Below are 24936 nucleotides of genomic sequence, written 5' to 3'. Positions count from 1 at the left end.
TGGAGTAAGGGATTTCAAAAAGTTTCCATTACAGTCATTTATGATACTCATGAAGAAAGTGGAAAGCTGAAATAATTATACCAACAATAACATTCAAATTGTTCAATAATTCGTTTTCATTATTTCAACTGAAGGATTTGATCATTTCAAGAAAAAATAATAAATTCTTGTTTATTCTTATTCTTCGTTGTCACCTTTGGGCTAAAAAACATGGTTTCATCAGTAAATGGTCAACTGTTTTTTTTTTCTATGTGAAGGTTATGTCTATAATAAAAAGGGTTTCAAGAAAATAATAAAATAATTGCTTGCTTATTTATTGTCAATCATGATTGGTATTTACATTGTTATATACAGTTGAACCTCGGTAACTCGAACTCTGAAGGGAAGCGAAAAACAGTTCCAGTTAGCCGGGTTTTCGAATTAACCGAGTAAAAATGACTGAAAAGTGGGTCTAAGGGAAATAGAAGCTAGTTCGAGTTAGCGGGGTTGTTCGAGTTATCCAAGTTCGAGTTACCGGGGTTCTACTGTAGTTTTCACTGACTGACTAAAGATGACCACATCTTGACAGTGGGCTTCCTAAAAATGACCACATTTTGAAAACCCAATAGTGGAAACTACAGTAGAACCCCGGTAACTCGAACTCGGATAACTCAAACAACCCCGCTAACTCGAACTAGCTTCTATTTCCCTTGGACCCACTTTTCAGTCATTTTTACTCGCTTAATTCAAAAACCCCGCTAACTCGAACTGTTTTTCGTTTTCCTTCAGAGTTTGAGTTACTGGGGTTCAAATGTATGTAACAAAGATGACTGGTCTTTCCTTTAATGGAATTCTATTGAAATTGTCTTAATTTATTAAAGCATCCACTAAGAGAATGAAATTTTATCTGCTGGGATTCGGTTCTATCATTAACCTGTGAAAAAAGGAGTCATTGTTTACTGATGTAACCAGGGGAGAAACAGGGTTTGTCTAACTGTTTTAAGAGTGATGCTTCTTTAGTGACTTTCAAAACTTTGACGATAGATATTTGTTGAATTGTTTAACAGCAACTAACATGCCTGGCTATAAAAGATATTGTAGCATTGGCCAAAGACCCCACATCCCAGTAGCAGTGGTTGGTCATTTGAACTCCTGGGATCTTTGACATGACTGAGGTGTCTCCTGTTTATATCCGTCAGTGATTTGTCAGCAGAAACCCCAGCATCTTTATTATGGCTGAGCTGGATGCTTTGTGCCTGTTGTAATTCATCTTTTGCCAAGGCTGAATAAAAAAGAAATTAAACATTTAACATATCAAGTTTTTCAGGTCTTTTGTTTATTTTATGGCAAGCCTGCAGGACTTGACAAAATACACAAAACAACTAAAAATATTTATGTCAATTTTGAAAACATGGCCAAAATGCAAAAGACTGTACATGGTAATGATAACCTTATTTGGCATGTTTTCTATATCTGGTAATGGATTGTGTCTAATGAACCACAGTCTGAAAAAATTCTTCAACTTACAACATATTTGCACAGTATTGATCACTGCTAGACAAATTGTCATCCTAGCAAGACAAAAATTAAAATTATACAAGGAAATTATATTCTTATCATTGCCTGTGACTGTTTTTCTGAGATTTTTTTTGCCTCACTGAAAGACTATGACATTAAGAGAAATATGGTGAGTTAGTTTTGCTAACCAGTTTTATTTTCACACACCCAAGGAGCCTGTTCACGGGCTACAAACTTGTCCACAAGTATTGGGATTAATTTCAGAGAAATTATTAACAAATTCCCCAGTCTAAGAGGAAGCTGTCTGCCTACCAAGTCCTCAAATGCTCCCACCATATGGGGCTTCCCTAGCCTGAGATCTTGGATTGTACAGTTCCAGAAAATATCCATAGTCATTGAAAATTCGGTAATTGTGAAGAACAGCTCCCGCTAACCGACTGTCGGTCGACTGTTGGTCGTTTGTCGGTCGTCTGTTGGCCGACAGGCGGCCGTTTGTCGTCCGACAGGTTTTGGCTATGATGTCGGCCAACTGTTGGCCGAAAGCCGGCCGACAGGCAGTGATGTGTCGGTAAGGTGTCGGTAAGATGTCGGTAAGTTGTCAGTTATACAGTAACACTAAACTTTTTGTTTCTTTATGTTTTTCCTCCGTAACGGACCCCAAAATTTATGAGAAATTGAAAGGAAAGGTATATACTCAGGGAGAAAGGGGGGCTCAAAAGCCAAATTATTATTTGAAGGAACATATGGAAATTATCTGGAATTTCCAGAAGAGTGGGGGGGGGGGGGGAATTTACACTGTAACCCAAACAGCTTCCTGTGGGGAGGGTTTTCTCTCCATTTTCAATTGTCTCACAGTATTTTTTCTCGCTATTTTCAAGCATCATGGTCAATTTTTCCCCTTATCATGTGTCACACATAAACCCTTTGCTACCCTCTTAAAAGGATTTTTTTTTCAAAGTTATTAGTTAAGCAAACCAATGCAAAGAGAGCATATGAGTGATGTAAGTTCCCTCTTTGGGGCACATGAAAGCCCCAGACAATGAACAATGAACTACATGTAGCGAGCAGTGAATTTATACTTAAAATCAAAAACACAAGAATAGAGGGCTGTGAACAGTCTATATAAACAAACAGAATTTTACATTTCATAAAAACAGCTTGTATTATCGAAGGTGCAGTTAGGTTTTAGTCTGTCAAAAAGCAAGCGGTTCCCATGAGCGAAACTAATTTACTGATCAAATCAGAAAACAATTATTAAACTTGGTTTCTGCAAATTATTGTGATCTGTCAATATTGTGTCCTCCTACATGGAGGGTGCCCCAGCTAACCGAGTTACCCGGCTAGAGGGATGAACATAGCCCACCTTAACATGCAGAATTCACAGCCCTTCTACCCGAGTTGAGAACAGTGTCATTAAAGCGTGTTACTGCCTGGGAAAACCATGTACCGGGTACATGTAGATCCAAATGATTGAAGAAAAATATGACTTTTTACTGAATAATTAAGGCTAGCCGTCTTCAAACCTATTATACTATGATGTGCAAGCTCTTAAAAATTTACTGCGTCTATTTTTGGAGGAACTCAATTAAAATTCAACAGTCTTTGGCCACCACAGTGAAATTAAATTTGTTGTTTCGTGAATAAGGATAATCATTCCTAAGAAAATTTCAGATTATTAAATAAGCTGTTGCTCAAATAAATTTATATTTTCCAGTCAACAGATAAAACTAATTTGAACTAATTTTGGTTAAATAGCACTGTTTTGGTCCAGAATTTATACATCTTATGCCATTAACTTCAAATTTAAATTAAGAACACGTGCAAAAACTTATCCCGGCAAGCCAGGAAAGCCCAGGCAATTTACATGACAAAGGCTATTCTACCTAGAAGGGTGCCCCGGCAAGTAGACCGAGTGCGCAGGCAAGGCGGGTTTCCCACCTAGTATGTAAACACTTCAATGTGTTTTCAAAAGAAATAGGGGCGGATCCAGGAATTCCTGAAAGGGGGGTTGTATACCTTAATATTTTTTATGCATGATTAAAAGGGACAGAAGTAACAACAATAGTTATTTGTCGTTTTTCTTCATGCCTCGTCTCGTATATTGAACAATGTGGCATGAACGAGTCTTCTTGTATGAGCTGTTACAAAGCCCTCGCATATCTTGTCTACCTTGAATCTCTCAGAGTAATGCATAGACATTAAAAGTGAGATCTGAGAAGTGCTCTTTAGAGAGTATAATTGCTCTTATTGAACACTCACAAATTTTACATTATCTTTTCCTAACTTGACAATCAGTCCGGCAATTGGTGGAAGTGAAACAACTACGAATAAAACAATTTTATTCTATTATTTTTTATGAAGTTTCAAAGAAATTAAAAAATGCTGCGCAAAGGGGGGGTTGCAACCCCCTCAACCCCCTCAACCCCTCCCCTGGATCCGCCTGTGAGAAACGTATGAAAAGTTGGCTCGCCAGGGTAGCTGGGTTAGCCGGGTAGCGTGGTTAGCCGGGGCACCTGCCTTTCATGTAAACCGGCCCTAAGCTTTAAGATTGTATGTCGATTTTGTTCAAAATAGCCAGTGGTAAGTCTATAATGATCCAATTGTCATCAGCCTTTGCAACTGGTGTGCCATGATATCAATACTTTGAAGAGATTGTACAAAAAGGTGTTATAAGAAAGATTTAGATTATTTTTAAGACTTGCCTGTTCACGACGATGTAAAGTCAGCCATTTTGCTTAGCACTTTCTCACAACATAGAGCAATCGTGCTGTCAAATCTTCCATGGTCGTCGCTTGATCATCCTCAAGTGCAAGCACAATCTTTTTCCCGTTTTCTTCTTTTTCTAAGACCAAGCCTTTCTCTTTCGTTTTCTTCTTTCGTTCTACATCCTGGCTTTTTCCTCTGGTGTATTCTTTCTCCAAAAAGATTCACGTTCATTCTCGATTTTTTAGCTGGAGGCCGACATAATAATTCGTGTTAAAAATTCCCGCTTCTTCCCGGAAAAAATCGTGTCAGTGGTAAGGCTTTACGCTAATTTACTACTTCACTTATTGAACACGAGATGTACCGATTCGTCACCAGATTCTCCCGTATTTCGACGTCATTATGCTGTTTTAGCCAATGAAAATGTCAATGGCTGTCACGTGGTGAGTATTTACCCATTCAAACCTGGGAGCGCCATTTTATTACAGTTTGTCGCTTTTTTTTGTTAGTTCATTCTTAATATTATGGCAACAAAATCACCAAACCAAACAGGCAAACGGGACTCTGAACATGAGGGATGCAAACAGTAATTCACAAGTACACCTCGAGCTTCGCGATCCCAAACGCAGCCATCATCTTCCAGCGCGAACGGACTAACCGCCATGTAGACAGTGAGCAAAACGCCCTCGAACAACAGCCCATCTTTCACTGACAGTTTAAAGCAGGAACGTTCATCGCCCACATCGTCATCCACACCGGTATTTGGTGTTATCGAGTATGCCATACAACGGTAAGTAAGACTGCGAGGATCAAACTGCTTACCAAACATACTAACATAAATTTCCTCTGAAATAGAGCTTTTATCTTTGCTACTTGGTTGTTTGTCTTATATAAATTCATCCTGGTAATAGGGCTGAGTTTTTATAGTTTAGTTTGTGATATTTGGTCTAAAATCATTCACATGTGATGTAAAAACGCAGATAACTATGGAGCAGGAGACTGATTTGCTATTCTCTTGAGTGTTTACAGATAGAATTGGATGACACAAAGTCCTATAATGTACTTATAATACAAAATAATTAACAAATAAAGAAGCCTAAGCTATGTTTTATACTGTCATAAAACACGACGGGCATTTGAGAACACGAGGGAAATGTAGAAAATATGAGCCGCAGGCGAATGTTTTCTACATTTCTCGAGTGTTCTCAAATGCCAGGAGTGTTTTATGACAGAATAAAACATGGCTTTGGCTTCTTTCTTTGCTTTATGATATAGATTTTAGACACCGCGAGTGAAAAGTTTAATTTAAAAGATAAGGTCTTGTAAATGTACAACGAGAGCGACCGAACAAAGACGAAAATCAGCAATTAGTTTACGGAAAAACCAGAAAACTGACACAATTTCATTCAGTGTTCGACGTAAAATAAGGCTAAGCATTTCAGGTAAGTTTGTTACCTTTCAATCTTGATCTTGTCGTTTTGAACTTCAATAAACTTCACCGACTCTGAGTGCAATTTTGTCTTGATGACAGCCGTTCCTTGCTTAGTTCGACTTGAACAAGGCGTATAATTTCCAGAAAAGCTATTGCCTCTGATCTTTCCATAAACCTTTATTGTTGTTACAGTTTTCCAGCATGAATAGACGATTTAAAAGGAGATTGTTGAAGAAAACTTCGAAAGAAAACTTTCTCGCCCGCTTCTTTGCGAGTTTCATTCAACTCAAGAAGTGAACACCGTGCCGCAATTTTTCCCGCCTAATTATATTTCACTTCGTTAACATCAAAATGAAATGTCCAGTGAATTAATACTAGGAATTTAATAAAACAATTATTTCATTCGTGGTTTTAGCCAACGAACAGTCAACGACGCGCGAAGCACTCGAGGAATGCTGACGAAAAACAATAAAACATGATTTTTCTATGTTTTATACTCTGATAAAACATAGGTTTTTAGCCAATCAGAGCGCGCGTAGACTCCTATCTATATTATAATATACAGTACCGCTCAGAAATAAGCGTCCATCGTATACGCACCTTATACGCACATACGCACATACGCAGGCGCATATTGCTGGTTTTCATTGTCACGCAAGTAACGATACTGTCACGCGCTGCAAAAAATAAATCCAAAGCTATTGAGTTAAACAAATCAAGAATTTTACATGTTGTAGAAAATAACAAGATAGTCTACGTATCCAAGTCTCAGGTCTGTACGGTATTCCGTACTCGAGTTATCCGTCATAATGTTTAATACAAATTTAAAGAGCACAGTATGGAAACGCCATGTTGGATCCCATGTGGAGGGGCACCAAGATGGCCGCCGGAAATCAATGAAAACATCTGGCATTCACTTCTGCTATAAAACGCGGTCAGTTCACCTTTGTGAATACGTAAACATTCATATAAACACTTTTTGTAAAGCCTCAATTGTTCAGATCGTTAAAAATAACAGGATGAGGCATTCTTTTTAAGCATACGTGACAGCCTTCAGGCGGCCATTCTGATGTCGTGTGGCGCAAAACTCCGAAATTCAAAATGTTATTTCTCAAAGACGGTGGATGCTATCGAGCTGAAAACCTTCAATAAGATAAATATTAAGGACGTCTAATAGCTAGTGAAGGATAAAAAGTCAGGGGGCTCGCGATTCTGGATTTAGAATTTTGATGACGTCACGAGAAAACCAAGAATACGCACATACGCATACGCGCGTATGCAATGAAGCGTAAGCACATACGCAGTTCTTTGTTATTCATTGCTCTTGGTTCTCATTGTGTTGTATTGTTGGAGAAAACAAATGAAATATCTTTGCGAGAAAATTATAAAACAGCGTTGGTCGATCGCGCTTATATGGTGCGCCGTGAACATTTATCATGTTTGTTAACTTTTTTGCAAGATAAATCGCGCACGCGCCGGTGAGACTTGTTTGTGAATTGATTGTCTGTTGAACCGAAACGGCTTAAAAGGTAAAAATACATCTCCGGTTCTATTTGGCGTAAATGGGCGATTCAAACGGGAAAAGTGATTTCAATGAGTAGAAACGATGTTCTATTAGAGTTTTTATGTGCGCCGTGAACATTTATTATGTTTGTTAACTTTTTTGCAAGATACATCGCACGCGCCGGTGAGACTTGTTTGTGAATTTTAAAATTGTCTGTTAAAGCGACACGGCTTAGAAGCGAAAAAAAAATATCTCCGGTTCTATTTGACGTAAATGGGCGAATTAAACGGGAAAAGTGATTTCAATGAGTAGAAACGATGTTCTATTAGAGTTTATATGGTGCGCCGTGAACATTTATTATGTTTGTTAACTTTTTTGCAAGATACATCGCACGCGCCGGTGAGACTTGTTTGTGAATTAATTGTCTGTTGAAGCGACACGGCTTAGAAGCGAAAAAAAATATCTCCGGTTCTATTTGGCGTAAATGGGCGATTCAAACGGAAAAAGTGATTTCAATGAGTAGAAACGATGTTCTATTAGAGTTTATATGGTGCGCCGTGAACATTTATTATGTTTTTTAACTTTTTTGCAAGATACATCGCACGCGCCGGTGAGACTTGTTTGTGAATTAATTGTCTGTTGAAGCGACACGGCTTAGAAGCGAAAAAAAATATCTCCGGTTCTATTTGGCGTAAATGGGCGATTCAAACGGGAAAAGTGATTTCAATGAGTAGAAACGATGTTCTATTAGAGTTTTTATGTGCGCCGTGACCCTTATCTTTTTTTTTTTTTTTTTTTTGACATTTTTTACAAGATAAACTTTTGGTCTCTTCACACGCGCCGGTACGCCGGCGACACTGTTTATGAATAATTATTAATTGCCCATTGAAGCGACACGGCTTTAATAGAAGCGAAAAAAAAAATTTTCTCTGGTTCTATTTGGCGTAAATGGGCGATTCAAACGGGAAAAGTGATCTCAATGAGTAGAAACGATGTTCTATTAGAGTTTATATGGTGCGCCGTGAACATTAATCATGTTTGTTAACTTTTTTGCAAGATAAATCGCACGCGCCGACGAGACTTGTTTGTGAATTGATTGTCTGTTGAACCGACACGGCTTTAATTGTTGCGAAAAAACATATCTCTGGTTCTATTTGGCGTAAATGGGCGATTTAAACGTTGAAATAATTTCAATAAGTAGAAAAGATGTTGTATTAACTTATTAACTTGTCTCGCAAGAAAAACTTTTGGTTTTTGTCTTGTGACGTCATGACATAGTCATGACGACACAAGATAATACTACAGGGGACAAGGTGCATTCCATGCGAATTTGCTTTCTGAGGCCGCGGAATTTTCCCGCCATGTCAATATTTTTCCCGCCATGTCAAAATTTTCTTTTTTTAGTAAATGCCGAAAAATGCGATCATCAGATTTAAACAAAACAGATGCAGACTTCTCAACCTCAAAGCACTGGAAATCTAGAGATTGAGGTAAAAAAATCTGGAGATTTCAGTAAAAACCGGGAGATTGATCAACTGACGGACAAAAATAGCTAAAAGAGTCCTTAAACCAGGCGCTAATCAAATGACTTGTTACTCTGTTTTTTCGTGAGATTTCTGTTTCTCATCGTGAGATTGAAGTGAAAACCGTGAGTCTCAAGACAAAATCGTGAGACTTGAGAGGTCTGCAGATGCTGTTTACACTGACAGTTGCGTTTATTTTTAAGCTTTTTGTTTGTTTTTCTTAGTGATAAAAGCAATCACACGAGATTCCCACCATTCTAGTCATATTAGTCAATCAGATAATAGCTACCGTTTCGTGAGAACAATGTGTTTTATGATTTTGGTACAGCAATAGGGGAAAAGCATGTCTTAAACAGGATTGCGCCTTACAGAACTGTAGGTATGTCGACCGACAATATGTCAGAAAAACCTTTTTTTGCCGTTTCCATTTTTGATTAGATCCTATTTCAAAGATGTAATCCGTAGTAGTCGAACCACATGTGTGCCTTTACTTCAGTTGACTAGCTAGCTTAGGCAAGTTAGAATTTGTGCTGATTAAACTAGTTCAAAACAACTGATCCCGTGGACATTATTTTCCTTGTGTGTCTTCAATTTGAGTATTACTCGAAGACACACGCGAAAGGTCAACCATGAAACTTTGCTTGGTAGTGTGCGTGAGTTTATTGAAACGTGAGGCTGAAAACGTTCTTATCAGTCACAGGCACAAAACAACAAAGGAGAATCTGTGACTTTGTTGACCTTTTTAAGATATTTAAGAATTATCTGTGACAGATAAATGCTTATGAATCTGTGTGTGTCTGTATTCTTTTTGTGCTGTTATCGGAGTCCTATAACTCTTCAACGGCTACATGCTGGAGTGTACTTTGAATTTAAGTCAAGCCTACTTTCGGCTGCTTGGAAAAATCGCTTTTGATAAGGTGTCGGAAACAAGTCGCGTGACAATAATAAGTACAAACATTATCCGCCTGACAGAAATAGCAACGATCAATTAGTATGAATCAAGAAGGACGCTTAATTACCGTGATAGTGATCGGAATGGATACTATTAAGGCATCGATTTCAAAACTTTAAGCATGTAATCTTATACAATAATTAAAGATAGAAACTTCATGGACAGTTACTCAGAGTTTCACGCACGAAGCGATCATCAGACTGTGTCGTTAGATGTGGTGAAATACAATTAAAACTACGTTCATGGAGGACGCGGTACGGTTGGAACGATCCTGTCTCTGATTGGCCGTGTAGTACTTGTTTTCGTGCCTGCACTTGGTAACAAGCTCAGATCTTTTGTTCAAGAAGGTGGATCTGTCAGCTGATAGTATGCAGAGCTTTTCCGTCAGACACAAATTGCAGCGTGACGGGTTTCCCCTGTAAGCGCTTGCTCTCGTGACAATGGACCACTTGATCGAAAATTCGGTGTTGTTGTCTTTCAGGTCCCAAATCTTATATATATTTTTTAGTTGGATTTTAAGCCTTTCGCGTGAGAACCTTTTGTAGTTGGAATAAACCTTTGTTTTTATCTTTAGCTGTGAAATCGTGAAGTTCAGCGCAAGCATTCACGACAAAGGTTTCTGAATTGACAAGTGAATCAAGAGTTTCGTATATCGTGTTGTGAATGTCACAATTTTTATCGAGCGACAAATGGAGTCCCGTCGGGGACTCAGATTTTTTCTTTGTCCCACGCTCGTGTCATGTTGAATAATTTCTTCACTATTTATCACCGAGCTTGAAATTTACCATCTTTATTATTTACAGCTTTAGTTTTAGTTTAAATTTTAGGGGTGAGGAGTCTAAATGTTTCTTTATGTTAGATGCACGCTTTTTAATTTTCGATATCTTTACAAGCAATAAATAGACGTGAAAAGCGGTCTATTTTCAAATAAATTAAACTCTGAAAAGAGTCACAAGACACTAAGCCCAGAGGGCTTTTGATTTCGCACGCGCCGACGATTTTGTTTGTGAATTGATTTTCTGTTGAAGCGCGACGGCTTTTAGTAGCGAAAAAAAATCTCTGGTTCTATTTGGCATAGATCGCCAATCTACATGGTGAAGTATTTCCAATAAGTAGGAACGTAGATTGTTTTAGAGTAATTGTGCTAGCAGTGAATATTATTTATATAAACCTATTCTTGCAAGATAAACTTTTGGTCTTTCGGAACGTGCCGGGAGTCACGTCACGGCTTAGTAGTGAAGAAACAGGACTCCTCGATGATGATCAGTTTGTTTAATCTCAACGATGAACGAGTCCTATTACAATAAGATAATAAACAAAACAATAAGCTCCTAATTCCTATACACACAAATCATAGACGAACAAACTTACATAAAATAACGAGCGACGATGTAAGGGAGCTTCAGTGTTCGTAGAAATACAACATGGCCGACTACATAATATTGTCAGCGGTAAAATCTATGAGTCCGGTAAGTACGTTATGTATAGGAACTAATATGTCCTCAATATACTCTGAGTCCTGCGACCCGGTGGTCAGTGGTAAACTCTTCATCCCCCCCCAGTTCGGGAAGCTACGATCTGCGATAGGTTGACGAACTCAAGATTCCAGCCACTGGCCTGTCTCTGGTTCAAAGCGCTTCGGTGGCCTTCTAACACGGCATGGGCGCGAGGGCTGGTCTAGCATGGGTGGTGGCTGAGTTAACGCAGCTGGGGGTGAGGTATCGGCGGAAGTGCCAGAGGGGCTGCAGACACCTGGTTGTGCATGATTCGGAGGATCGTCAATGGGTGTTGCGCCCGGTGTAATGGATGGTGGGGGGACATCTGTGGGTAAGGGGGCAGCTGTAGGCATGACTCGTGGTGCAGTCACCGACGGCTCGTGTGCTACCTGTGGTTGTGGTGGCGGCAATAGTGGACTTGAGTGCGATGGGTGCTCAACAGTGCCAGTAGGTAGAGACGGTGTGGGGGACTGTTGCGGGATGGAGGGCGTGGCTGGTGTGTAAGCACGTAGGAAGCGACGATTACGCAGTGTGAGTCGTCCAGAGCCGTCCACCTTTACCCGGTACTGGTCGTAGCCAGGCGATTCCACGACTGTTCCTGATCTGTCCCATTTGGTTGGGTGGGTACCTCGCTGGTTCTGGATGAACACTCTCTCCCCAATGGTCAGGGGGCGGAGGGGTCTGGAGTGGGTTGTTAGGGTTTCAGTTGTACGAGTGAGCCTTGTGCGGAGGGCCTCCTCTTTAGCTGCCCACGCCTGGCGCCAGAGAGGGCGGATGTGCGGGTTGGAGAACTTCTCTAGTTTGTTGACGAAGGTCAGGGTGTCTCTTAGGGGGCGTCCGAAGATAATCTGCGCTGGTGAAAGGTTGCAGTCTGGATCGGGCGTGTTGCGAAGCTGCAGCATGGCACGCAGGAAGCGGTCGTGGTCGAGGCTGCCTGTAGGACCAGTGTTAGACATCAGGAGGCGCTTGGCAGTTTTTACTGCAACCTCTGCCCTGCCGTTGGACTGTGGAAAGCCAGCAGAGGAGAGGCGGTGCCGTACACCCCATAAGCGGAGGAAATTCTCTGTACCCCCTGCTGTGAATTCTGGGCCACCGTCGCTGGAGAGCTCTTCCGGTACACCAAATGTGGCGAAGAAGGAACGCAGGTGACGTACAAGGCCGGCAGAGCCTCCGAGATTGGTACCTGCTGTTGAGCTGAGAACTTCCACCCATCCCGAGAGTCTATCTCCTACTACGAGGTAGTGGCGGCCACCGTAGTCAAAGAAGTCAGCAAAGACCGCTTCAAATGGCGTAGACGGTGGTGAGGAAGGTAGGGGCGGGGTGGCGGCCTGTGATGGAGCATTTCTGTTGCAGTCTGCGCAGCCCTCTCTCGTGGCGCGGATGTCTTTCGACATCCCTGGCCAGAATACGATGGCACGTGCACGGTGTTCCATGGCAGAGGTTCCTTGGTGCGCGGCATGGAGGTGCTTGAGGATCTGGGGGCGAAGAGACGACGGGACAACTACCCGGTCCTGATACAGTAAGACTCCTTCGTGCGAGTATACTGACTCGCATATGGGCCAGAGGGTGGAGAGGTTAGGGTCTGTGCGGTCAAAGTCTGTGACACCTTGCTCGACGAGTTTGAGGAGGTGGCTCAGGGATGCATCCGTGGCCGTTTCTTGGGCGATAAGTGACCAAGAGATGATGCCGAGCTCGTGGGCGTCGTGGCGGATAGAAGCCATTAGTGCCGACTCTGCAATCTCGGTGTCGCTTGATAAGTCTAGTGAGTTTGCACTTCCTGAAGGGGAGGGGTGCCTTGAGGTGGCATCAGCGGCGTGATTGCTGGTGCCTGGCAGGTGTACAACTTGAAAGCGCCATGGAAGGGTTCGCTGCTTGAGACGAAATAGGCGTGAGTTGGATATCTCGTCTAGCGTGCGGTCACCAAAGATCTTCACCAGTGGTTTGTGGTCTGTAACTACAACAAGGTTGTCGCAACCCTGGGTAAAGTAGCGTGTCTGCTCAAGGCCCCAGGCGACGGCAAGCGCTTCCCCCTCGATGGCTGCGTAACGCTGCTCTGCTGATGACAGGAATCGTGAGCCAGCCAGGGTGATCCTCCATCCCCCAGGGCAGCAATCAGGGATACCTGAAGGACAGTTGCAGTGCTGTTGGAGGAGGAAGTACCCGATACCACGCTGAGACCAGTCAGGGCGGAGGCAGGTGCGTCGCTGCATGTCAAAGATTTCAACACCTTGACGGATGGATTCAATGATTGATTCCTTAGATGTCTGGAATGCTGACTCGAGCTCCGGCGGCCACGAGAACTTGCAGCGTGGGCTGAGAAACGGCTTGAAGGGGGCCATGATGTCGCGCAGCTGGGCGTAGTTAGACACCTGGTTGACAAGGCCGAACCAGCTCCTGATATCCGTAGTGTTAGTCGGAGATGGGAAGTCTCTGATGGCATCAAGATACTTGGGCAGGGGTTCGATGGCGCAGTCTGACACTCTGAAACCAGCAAAGTCCACAGTCTTCTCCGCAAATTGAAACTTGTCGGGGTTTAGGACGATGCCCGCTTGGCCGACGCGGGTGAGAAAGTCGATTGTTCTCCACCAGTGCTGCTCGAGATCGCTATCATAGTGGATCGTGTCATCGACGCATCGCTCCTTGCGCTCGTATTCAGCCAGGACAGCATCGAAGCGGCGATTGTAGCCATCACCTGAGGACAGAAAGCCTTGTGGTGCCCGCGTGTAGCGCCATCGGCCAAACGGGGTGATAAAGGTGGTGAGATGGCGATCGGATTCGCGCAAAGGGACGCTGTGGTAGCCGTTCCAGGCGTCCGTGACTGTCTTCCATGTGTCCTTCGGGATTCGACGTGCAAGATGGAAAGGGGACTCCATGGCGAATGTTTCCCGTTGGCAGAACTTGTTCAACGGCGAGAGGTCAACCGTGCGCCGCGGGGAGCCGTCGTGCTTCCGTGTGACCACCATGCGGTGACACCACGTCACGGGTTCGCCATAAGGTACACGCTCAATAACTCCTAGCGCCTCGTCACGGAGGAGATCCTCGTATACTCGCTGTTGCCAATGAAGAGGAACATTGGCTGGGGTGTGGCAGGCCTTGGGTGTGGCAGAGGGATCGACGTGTATCTCAACTGGTGGTCCTTCCATGCAGGGCAAGGGCCGGTGGGGGCAGGTATTGAAGGTAGACGATGCGTATCGATTGAGTAGCCATGCTCTCATCCGCTCATTATTTTCTGGAGTGCAGGGGAATGGCAACTCAGATGGGCGTGACGGTGGGGCGTGGCGCTGGGGACATGAGCACGCTGTGCCGTACTGTGGAGATGGAGTGCTGCAGCCATCATTAACAGATCGTGTGGCGTTTGTTGTCGGCAGCATACGCGGCACGTCGTGATGGACTTGGGGACACTTATCACAGTGGCTGGCTCCGCTGTCCGTGAACGGGAAGTCGCTTGACAGAAGGCCGAGGTTGAGTAACGACTCGTAGGATAGGTACATGTCCTGGACGGAGGTGCTGACGTAGACCATCGAGCGGCATGACGATTCTTTGCCCTTAGGAGACCTTGTAGTGAGCTTAGCGAAGAAGGCTCCTTCGATTGAGATTGGTGAGCGGTTAGCGGCCGACAGACTTAGACGGATGGGATGTAAGTCGCCGCGAGTAAAGCCGCGGGCAAGAAAGTCTGCGAGTGACCATAAGTCAGACTGCGCTCCGGTATCTGCTATGGCGGTTACATCCGCGTGGATGTCACAGGACTGGTGTGAGTTCCGGGTGTTACCCTGGGTCGACTTGTCAAGCGAGATGGTGACAGCTACTCTGGGGTGCTCTCGAAGGCGAGCTCGCTTCCATTCCCCCTTGGAGAAGATATGGTGGCTCAGACAGGGTGGTGGAGGCCTGTTGATCGTACTGTGTGTAGTACGACCGCCGTTTCGGCGACGCCGGCGGCACTTGTGGTGGGAACCGGCCGCACTTTTCTGAAATGCCGCGACCTGGGAGATGGGATCTGCTTCCAAGGCCTGTATGTTAGGCGAGGGGTCCTGGGGAGAGAATTTGTTGTGCTTTCTCCGGCGACGGACGCGGTAGCAGTTGATGCATACCTGGTGGGGTTGGGTATTCCAACCCCTCGCCCCCTCTGTAAAGATCTTGAACGTTTTCTTGCAATCAGGGCAGGTGGCCTCTTTATTTCTATCTGCGTGGGGTGGGGCTGTGACAGGGGCGGTGTTGCGTTGCTTCTGAAATGTAGACATAGCAGACAGTGTGGAGGACGGCAGGGCGTTACGTGCCATTTCCTTTCCTTCTATAAGAGCAATAATATCGTTTATCTGTGTGGTCAGGATGTTTTTCGTCCCCAATATCTCTCTTCTGATGTCCGTATCCGCCAGGCCGTTTAGCAAAACATCGCGGATGGCGTGGTCTGTGTAATTCACACTTTTTCCACACTCACACTGTGCTGCGAAGGCGCAGGTTTCTGCTTTTCCGCGTACCCTGGCCGCGAATGCGCGGATGGCCTCGTCGCGTTCTTGTCTTAGCTGTAATAAATCGGTCCGCAGGACGCACGTTGCGACTGGTATCACTGCCAAGGATCGCATGGCGGCTAGTAGTTGTTCCAGGGATTCGGAGGCGATGTTTGGGTTGGTCATCAAAAGGCTGTCGCCCAGCTCAGCGCCAGCACATTGGAAAAGCTGTGACGGGGAAGATGCTTCATTGATGTTTGATCCCTTCCGGAAGACCTCCCAGCGCCGTAGAAATACATTCCAGTCTTCAATGGAGACTCCAACATTTATCTTTGGGCGCTCTAATTTCGGGCCTTGAAGTGCGGCTGGTGTCGACTGGGCCACTGAACTTTGATGTGCCAGGCTGTGGTTTCCCAGAAGGGCGATTGCCAGGGGCTCGGATACGTCCGATGTTTTAAACTCGCAGCCGGGAACCGAACATGCCACAACCACCATGATGCAATTATGACTCGTTCATGAAGAAACAGGACTCCTCGATGATGATCAGTTTGTTTAATCTCAACGATGAACGAGTCCTATTACAATAAGATAATAAACAAAACAATAAGCTCCTAATTCCTATACACACAAATCATAGACGAACAAACTTACATAAAATAACGAGCGACGATGTAAGGGAGCTTCAGTGTTCGTAGAAATACAACATGGCCGACTACATAATATTGTCAGCGGTAAAATCTATGAGTCCGGTAAGTACGTTATGTATAGGAACTAATATGTCCTCAATATACTCTGAGTCCTGCGACCCGGTGGTCAGTGGTAAACTCTTCAAGTAGCGAAAACAAAATCATATCTTTGGTTCTATTTGGAAAAAATCAGCGAATGAGACGTCCAAAATTATTTCAATGAGTCGAAACGATGCTCAAATAAAGTTTATATGCTGCCGCGAACATTTATTAGCTTTTCTGCAAGATAAACGATCTTTCCGCACGCGCCGGTAAGGCCGGTAAGTTAAGTAACGTAAAAGTTATTTCTCCGTTTCTATTTTGTATAAGTCGGCGAACTCTAAAAGTAGAAATAGCAAGCCATCGAAAGAACAATAAACTATGGACAAAAGAAAAAACAATAAGCTTGCTCATACATACTGATGAGCATACGCGTATACAGAGTATACGCACATACGCACATACGCAGACGCATATACGCACATACGCAGACGCGCGTATGCGCAAAAGCATACGCGTTTTTCGCGTATGTTTAGGGACGCTTATTTCTGAGCGGTACTGTAGGATAAATGTTATACCGAGTAAATGCATTGTGTCTAATACAGAAAACAAATGCAACCTAAGAATCCTTGGTGTAATATTCCAATATAATTCTATTTTCATCTTCAGACTATTAAGGTGACAAACAGCTTAGATTTAAATACTGAAGGTTGGTACATTGCATTTAATATATGCACATGAAAATACAAAACAAAGATACTTAATACAATCTACTGGACATTTTTATCAATAAAGACAACCCACCTGCTAATGAACGCAACAGATAATTTCTCCCCCAAACCAGGCATGCAAACACAAAGATAATAGACAGCGATGACAATTGGAATCTATTACTTTGCAAAAAAGCCTACCATATTAAGCGTTCATAGCACCATCTTTGAACAACGGTCTAAAAGCAAGCAGGGAATTATGCCTACTTATTTAACAGTTCCATCTTTGTTTTTTATTTTCATGTGCAAATGTACCATCCTTCAGTAAAATCAAAGCTACCTGTTTGTCACCTTAGTCTGAAAATGAAATAGAATTATATCGAAATATTTTTATTACACCAACCATTCCTTGCATTTGTTGCCTGTATTTTAGACACAATGCATTTACTTGGTATTACATTTATCTTCGATCTCTTAAAACTATCAGCTATTTTATCATTTTAATTAGAGCAATTTGTTTTAAATTCAAACCCACCGGGGATTCAACATTTAAATAATAGTAGTCAAATGACGGCAACATGCAAATGTGCTGTTGGGCATTTAAGCTGCACACGCCCCAATTTGGCGAATAAACAGGGCTCGCCATAAAAAAAACTAATCAGATCTTAGAATTTTGTTACAGTATATGTGAAGTTATAATCAAATGTTTTACCAAGTGTGTAAGCTCCAGAAAATACATGTATTAATACTTCCCCACAGAGAGGTTGGAAATTTAAGGGAAGGAGAGGATCTCAAAGATCCAAACATTTAAAGGAATGTATGAAGCTAAATTAAAATTTTTAGACAGGAGGGGAGTCATATGAAAGATCCCTTATTGGATACAATGTATTTTCTGGAACCACAAATTGAGTACTGAGGTTTTTCAGAGGAGAAAAAAGGGTTCCTTTGGTCACTTGAAAGTTAAATAATATCCTCAAGCTGAATGGCCATTTAACCAACATTTCCTTTTCCAATACAAAGAATATGGCTTTTTTGCTTGGGCAGGCACACAAATCAAAATGCTTATATAATAAACAGTGTTATTTATTCTCCTAGATTCAATGAACTTGACAACAAGATTGTTTACTAGCAAATTTAAGCTGGTGTACAAAGTACCAGTTGGCACCATAAAAAGTAAACCCTCTTTTTTCTTCTTTCTCGCAAAATTAATGTACTCTATCAACTGTTTTGTTAGAAGTACAGTTGCAGAACCTAGTCTGAATTTTTCATTGGTTTAAAAATTTTAATCTCACCAGTATAATTTTAATTGCCTTTGTTGAGTATGCATGGTCACTGATCTCATTGATAAATTTGAAATCTGAAACAACAGTTTGTGGTGTTTATTCAGTGACATTCTAGAAGTTTTATGAACATTAAGTAAGCTCTTGAGAACTCCAACCACAGATGTCTCAGTAGATAACCCACACCTGCTATTTAATTTTTGACATAAATATTGTGCAAAAAGGTGCAGATTATACATGTAGTTTTACTGTAACTTTACCCCAAGTCTTTCTCCTTCTAATTTTTTTTTGGAATAGTTTATTTCAAACACTCATGAATACATCTTTTGAATAGTCAAGTGTTGATAAAATCTAAGAATATGTCTCTTTGCCATGTTTGAACAAACTTATTTTTTTTGATTATTATTATTTTGTAGCTGCTATGGGTGTCCATTTTCAGACAAAGTAAAGGCAAAGTGTCATTAACTCAAGAAATGCAGTCAACATCTCTCGAAGGAGCAGAGAATCCGAAGCCGTCTAAATATGGTAATTTTTTTTATGATTCAACAGTGACATTCTAGAATTTTGTACAGTTAAATGCAATTAGTGTATGTGAATACAAAATGTAATTTAAATATTCAGAGTCTATTTAGCTATGGATGCAAGCAGAAGGTTCCTACATGAAAGCGCAAGAAGAAAAACAAGAAGATTAAATTTTTGAATACAATGCTGTGTATTTTGGTTACATTATTTAAAAAAACACATTGTAGTTGTTCTAATTCTAGCTGCTACAACTGTAATGTGCATGATATTTTGTGTGCATTCACATTTGACAAAAATTCAACTGGACGTTAAGTAAAAAGTTAAATAAAAATTTTCCAGCCAGGGAACTTGACACGTCTTTGACGCAAACTTGTATTCCAAGATAAGCTGAAAATCCTGTCAAAATTAACAGAATTGCTAGTTAGTTACTTGAAACTGTACTTTAGTAACGTTTTCCAGAAGAACTTAACTAACTCAACGAGGATAATTATACGACTCGTCTTCGCGCGCTTTTTCTTCACAAATTCAAATTACGTTATTTTTATTGTAAATGTCCTGCACACATGTTTACAATGAAACCTAACATTCCCACAGTACAGTATTTCTATGAGAATTCGATGAAAAATGTGACCGGGAAAACGAAATCGGCCACTAACCCTAACTAATAAACCACTAACTAATTGACGCGAAATGTAATAGTAACCCAAAATGTAATAACTTTTGACGCAAAATGTAATAGTAACCCAGAATGTAACAACTTTTGACGCAAAATGTAATAAACTCGGTAACCCAAAATGTAATAACAGCCTAAAGTAACGCAAAATGTAATAAATTTAACGCAAAATGTAATAACTTCAGTTTTGTCCTTGCTCTACTGGGCAGTAAACATGTGAGCCTCTTTACTTGGAACCGACAAACGCCACCTATCAATCAAGCTGTACACGTCATAGAACACGTGACTAGATCAAAAATCTACTATTTTCGTTTTATTGTAATAGCCAACTGCCAAATTTGGCAGGACTATTTCAAGGGGCTTATATTCGGTAGGAGCTTATATACGGAGGGCTTATCATAGGAAGGAACCACAGCTTAAACACTCAGAAAGCAGCTTAAAATAGATTACCCTAACAGTCCATTAGCTACGCGGATGGGGCTTATTATAGGAAGCTTTTTTTTGTGCTTTCGAATTTTAGGGGCTAATATCCCGGGGTGAGCTTATTATACAGGGGGGGGGGGGGGGGGGGCTTATGTTTTATGAGTTTTCGGTATGTGACCAGCTACAAAATTTAGAACTTTTCCTTTTTTTTTATTTAATTACTAAACGAAAAAAAAATTCCTATATACGCAAATACAGTCCGTACGGACTATCTAGACTGATCGATCGAATGTTGCGTGTAATAACGGAATCTGCCTTTTCCCGCTTTAAAGCTTACATGGGCCGGGAATCTTTTGGTTCCAAACATAAACATATTTTGCATGTCTGTCATTATGTACATTGACAGTTTCAAAACAGTATCCTGTGTTTTCTTGACAACAACTGAAATTTTCAGAGATTTCGATTTCTCAGACGTTACTATATGCATAGGAGAGAACGTTAACGTTATTGTGTTTGATGTTATTTTTGATTGCCGTTTTTAATCCTTTTGGGGCCATTTTGATATAGCTTTCTGTCCTTCCACGTTTATCTCCATCGCTCAGCAAACGCTCGATATCCGACTTATACTTTGCTGGAAGGGGCTTCTTACTCTCTTGAATATGGTTGCCAAGAATTTCTGGTTAATTCGTTGAATTCTGTAATTGAAACAGAAATATGAGCGATCTTCGATCTACAATGGGCGCCAAAAGTGTTGAGACACTCGGCACTTTTTGAGTACCTTAGACCATTTTCATCCCCACACCCCGTCGATATTACCCCCTTCCCCCAAACCAATGTTGGATTTGCTATCTGCGAGACTTGCCTCGTTTGTGTACAACATTGAAAAGGGGGGAGGGGGAGTGGTTCAAAAGCTGCACCGGATTTAAAGTGGAAAGATAAAAGTTAAAAATTAGAATTCATTTCAACCAACTGTCTCAAGAACTTTTGGCACTCGTTGTAGTCACGTGATCGATGACGTGAACAACCTGATTGATAGGTGGCATTTGTCAAACTGAAGGTATTACATTTTGCGTCAAATTTATTACATTTTGCGTTACTTTAGTCTATTACATTTTGCGTCAAAAGTTATTACATTTTGGGTTACCGAGTTTATTACATTTTGCGTCAAAAGTTATTACATTCTGGGTTACTATTACATTTTGCGTCAAAAGTTATTACATTTTGGGTTACTATTACATTTCGCGTCAATTATTACATTTTGTGGCGTAACAAACCCTTTACCGTTTAACGGGTAAAATATGCGGTTTGTAAACGGATCATAAACGGTTCAGATATCCGTTTAAATGGATAACCAAAAGTGTTAAACGGTTGGGCAAAGTCTTAGAGCGGATTGAGCCAACACGGTTGAACCAAATCATTGAACGAAAAGCTGAAACTAAAACGGTTGAACCAAATCGGTAAAGGACAAGCTAAAAACTTAATTATTTCCGTAAATTGATGGTAATAAACGTCATTTGAACTTCACCGCCTTACGACCAACCCGTTAACACGACCGCCTCGTTATAACGCTCTTTTTTGGCGACAACATGTTCTCCAGCCCAGTGACAACCCTCAAAACTTGATCATTTGTTACAGGAAAATTCCAGGTAGAACGGTAGATTTCTAGATTTTCTATTCTATACAGAGTCAGCAAATCAGTGTTACCTTTCAGTGGGTACCACGCTTCTTCCTCCGTCTTTGAATGTTCATAAGATGCACAGATGGCTGCCTATGAACACAAAACATGACCCATGTTACTGTTTTCATAGTATGAATGACGCTAGTTTTGTGTTATTGTGTTATATGTATAGTGCACAAATCGTATTTCCTAGAATAAGAGCTGTGCCTCAGTTAATCACCCGTTTTGAAAAATCGCCAACCTTTGGTTAAATATTTGAAATATTCGCCCCCCAGTCCCCAGCCATTGTTGATCGAAGTTCATGCCGAGTAAACACGAAGGTAGAATCTTCGTGCTTTTTCTCTCAGGAAAAAACTCAAGTACCGTAGATCCTCTATAACCGTAAAACCTCTATTACGCCCCTTCCTCGTCCCCTTTTTAAGAGCAAGAAATATAAAAGCGCCCCCGTTTTATTCCCTTACAACCATAAGAAACCAACTGCAGAGATTTGGGAGAAATATTACTGGCACTTGTAGACAATACCAATTCAAGAAGTCAACACATCATTGATCATGGTATGGTACCCTCCCCCCCCAAAAAAAAAAAATAGCAGAAAACTGATAATTGCTGGCGTTTTGCAAAATCCGCCCCGCCCCCCCCCCCTCCCCCCTTTCAAATGTGCATGAAACAATTAAGGTATCACGGAAGGAAAATTGGCGATTTCGTTCCAAGTGAAATTGTGTGACACTATCAATGATAACTCCAATAAAGTATATATTTTCTGAAAGCTTATTGAATAAAGATTGTACTTTTTTTGTTTTGATTATATAGACCATAATAAGCAACGTCAGCATTTTGTTTGCAATTATGATGTTGCGCAACATTAAGCTTATTTGAGAACACATTTACGTGACAGCCTAAACTTTATGTGGAATTTGTTCTACATATAGTGGTCTAACAAACTGTGTCTCAGATTTTTCTTTCCTTGCTCCAATAATTTTTTATAAACTTTTAAACTTTAAAATGGCGTTTTTAGGGCTACTTTAGGATTAAAAACTCATAAAAAATTAATGGAGCAAGAAAGAAAAATCTGAGACACCGTTTTTAAGATCAACATATGTAGATCAAATTCCACATAAAAGTTAGTCTCGCGAAAATGTGTTCTCAAATAAAACTAATGTTGCGCAACATCATAATTGCATACAAAATGCTGACGTTGCTTATTATGGTCTATATGATCAATGCAAAATCCAAAAGTACAATCTTTATTCAATAAGCTTTCAGAAAATATATTATACTTTATTGGGGTTACCATTGATGGTTTGCACACAATTTCACTTGGAACGAGATCGGCAATTTTCCTTCCGCCATACCTTAATAGAGAACATACGGTAATATACGAAGAAAGCAAGGTAAAATGTTTTAATTGTATTTTTTTCAGTATTTTAAGGTGCAAAATAAGTTCGTTACTAACCAATTTGCAAGCAAAAGGGCCGCACTTGGGAATATTGGACCGAGATCATCGCAGTATGTAAACGACCAAGGGCCAATATTCCATAGTACGGTCCCTAGGGAGGAGGTCAGCAAGTGGTTCATCATATGGCACTATTATCTTCTTTTAGTAAAAAAAAAAGAAAATTATTCGGAAGTAAAAAGATATAGCTGAAAACGTGCACAAAACTGTTATTCAAGCCAGACAATGACTCAAAATAACTATGACCTTGAAAATAACAACTTAAGGAATGTTTTGAGTCGATGTCGTTTGGATACATCTCTCTTTTTGTTTCTTTTAACACACTTCGGGAATTTCGTGACCATAGGGTCTGTTGAACTGGTTGTTATGTAAATTTTGACGACTGCAGGACTGCGGAGCAATGGTGAACATATAATTTGTTATGTAAATTTTGACGACTATGAGACTGCCGGGGGCAATTTTGGAAGTTGAATATTTAATGGAACACGCATACTGAAATATAACCCAAATTTAGAAATCTCAATAAAACAGATGACATAAAACCCAGCAAAAACACTAGTGCAAAAGTCTGATGTTGGAAAAAATAAACTGAAGAAAAATGCGCTGGTACCCTCATCTTCTAAAGAACTGACAAAGCTTCTAATAAATGTTATTCTAATTGGCGATGTTTATCACGCAAAGTGTGTTTCTGCGCGCCGGCAGCTATTAGTCTGAAATATTAACAAAAGAAGTGGCTATGAACATATTGAAAACACCCTTTACATCCATCTACTTTTGAAATTACTTGATGTACGTATGCTTGTTTGAACCTTTTAAAGTCCGTAGCTTCTAGCCATGGAGGATAAGCAAGCTTGTTTGAACCTTAATTTTTTTCTATAAGGCACGCAATATAGAGAAAAAGATCTTCGTTTATCACGTGATGGCAGCTGATGATAGGTTGCGTGATGCAAGCCGATTAATGATGGCTAGTAGACGCCCCGCTGTTGCCTTTTCAGTAGTGACGCCAACGAAGTTTCATCCATTTCCATGCAATAAACACATCTTATAGACCAAACCAGTTAGTTAAATCCATGTAAGTCGTGCAGACATCTGTGGAGCAGTCAATCGACAAAAGAATCTAGAATGATCTACTCTGTTGTTAAGTTTAGCCGGCGGACATACTTTCAAAACAATATCAGCTGTTGTGGAAACAGTTACGTCACGTGCTTAATTCAGTCCATAGTCGGCGTACGTTGAACCGTAACATCCATTGTTAAAAGACGGGCTGAAAAAAAATCGGCATTCTTTTGGTTTACTGAAGTTTGCGTGTCCTGCCCCCCGACGTCGATATTAATATTCGCTCTGAGTTTGTTAGCGACACGCGAAATACAACCATGCGGCGGAATATATGCGGCTCTGGACGGCGGATTATAAGTGGCTGAAAATACTGTTCCTGTTCACATCAGTGGAAGCAAAGGTATCGAGTTGTTATTGATATTCTTAAGACTAATATTTCTGCAAAGCGCACTGAAGATTACTTAGAACTCCGCTCGCAATAGACAGTAATATTAAAATGGCCGCAATATTTTTATTTTTTCTCACACTTAACGTATAACAAAAATGATCGAACGAAAGAGATAACAGTTATCAGCGAGACCAATAACTTGCCTTTTACTTTGAAGCGTAAGATCTATTGATTTGTCGATAGACATATTCGGAATATTAATTACTCGGATTGCAATTTCCCTTTCCTCAATTCAGTGCATCCCTGGCTTGCATTACGCGAAGAATGAACAACCTTCAGTCTACTTTTAACATCTTTTGGGAAAATTAAGGCTAAAAACCTATCAGATTCAAACAACCATACCAACATCAGCAAAACGTGTTTTCTGTACATACATGACCAGTAACTTATTTTGTTTATTTCTTGCGGTTAGCTGG

General features: G+C 41.1%; 2 protein-coding genes across 2 annotated transcripts in view; both read right to left on the bottom strand.

The window, feature by feature from the left end:
- Nucleotides 1-24936, bottom strand: part of LOC144638335 (uncharacterized) — a 265610-nt gene that overhangs the window by 230261 nt on the left and 10413 nt on the right. The window lies entirely within an intron of this gene.
- Nucleotides 10851-16394, bottom strand: LOC144637928 (uncharacterized). The gene is made up of 2 exons (XM_078497014.1): nucleotides 16204-16394; nucleotides 10851-16127 (listed from the first exon to the last, which is right to left on the bottom strand). The coding sequence occupies exon 2, from the start codon at nucleotides 16045-16047 to the stop codon at nucleotides 11209-11211; it is 4839 nt and encodes a 1612-aa protein (XP_078353140.1). The 5' UTR covers nucleotides 16048-16127; nucleotides 16204-16394; the 3' UTR covers nucleotides 10851-11208.

This window comes from Oculina patagonica, chromosome 14, assembly GCF_052425735.1.
Source record: "Oculina patagonica isolate OP01 chromosome 14, crgOcupat, whole genome shotgun sequence".
NCBI classification, from domain to species: domain Eukaryota; kingdom Metazoa; phylum Cnidaria; class Anthozoa; order Scleractinia; family Oculinidae; genus Oculina; species Oculina patagonica.
Note: the sequence above shows the minus strand (reverse complement) of the source record. Positions and strands in the feature narration are given on the sequence as shown.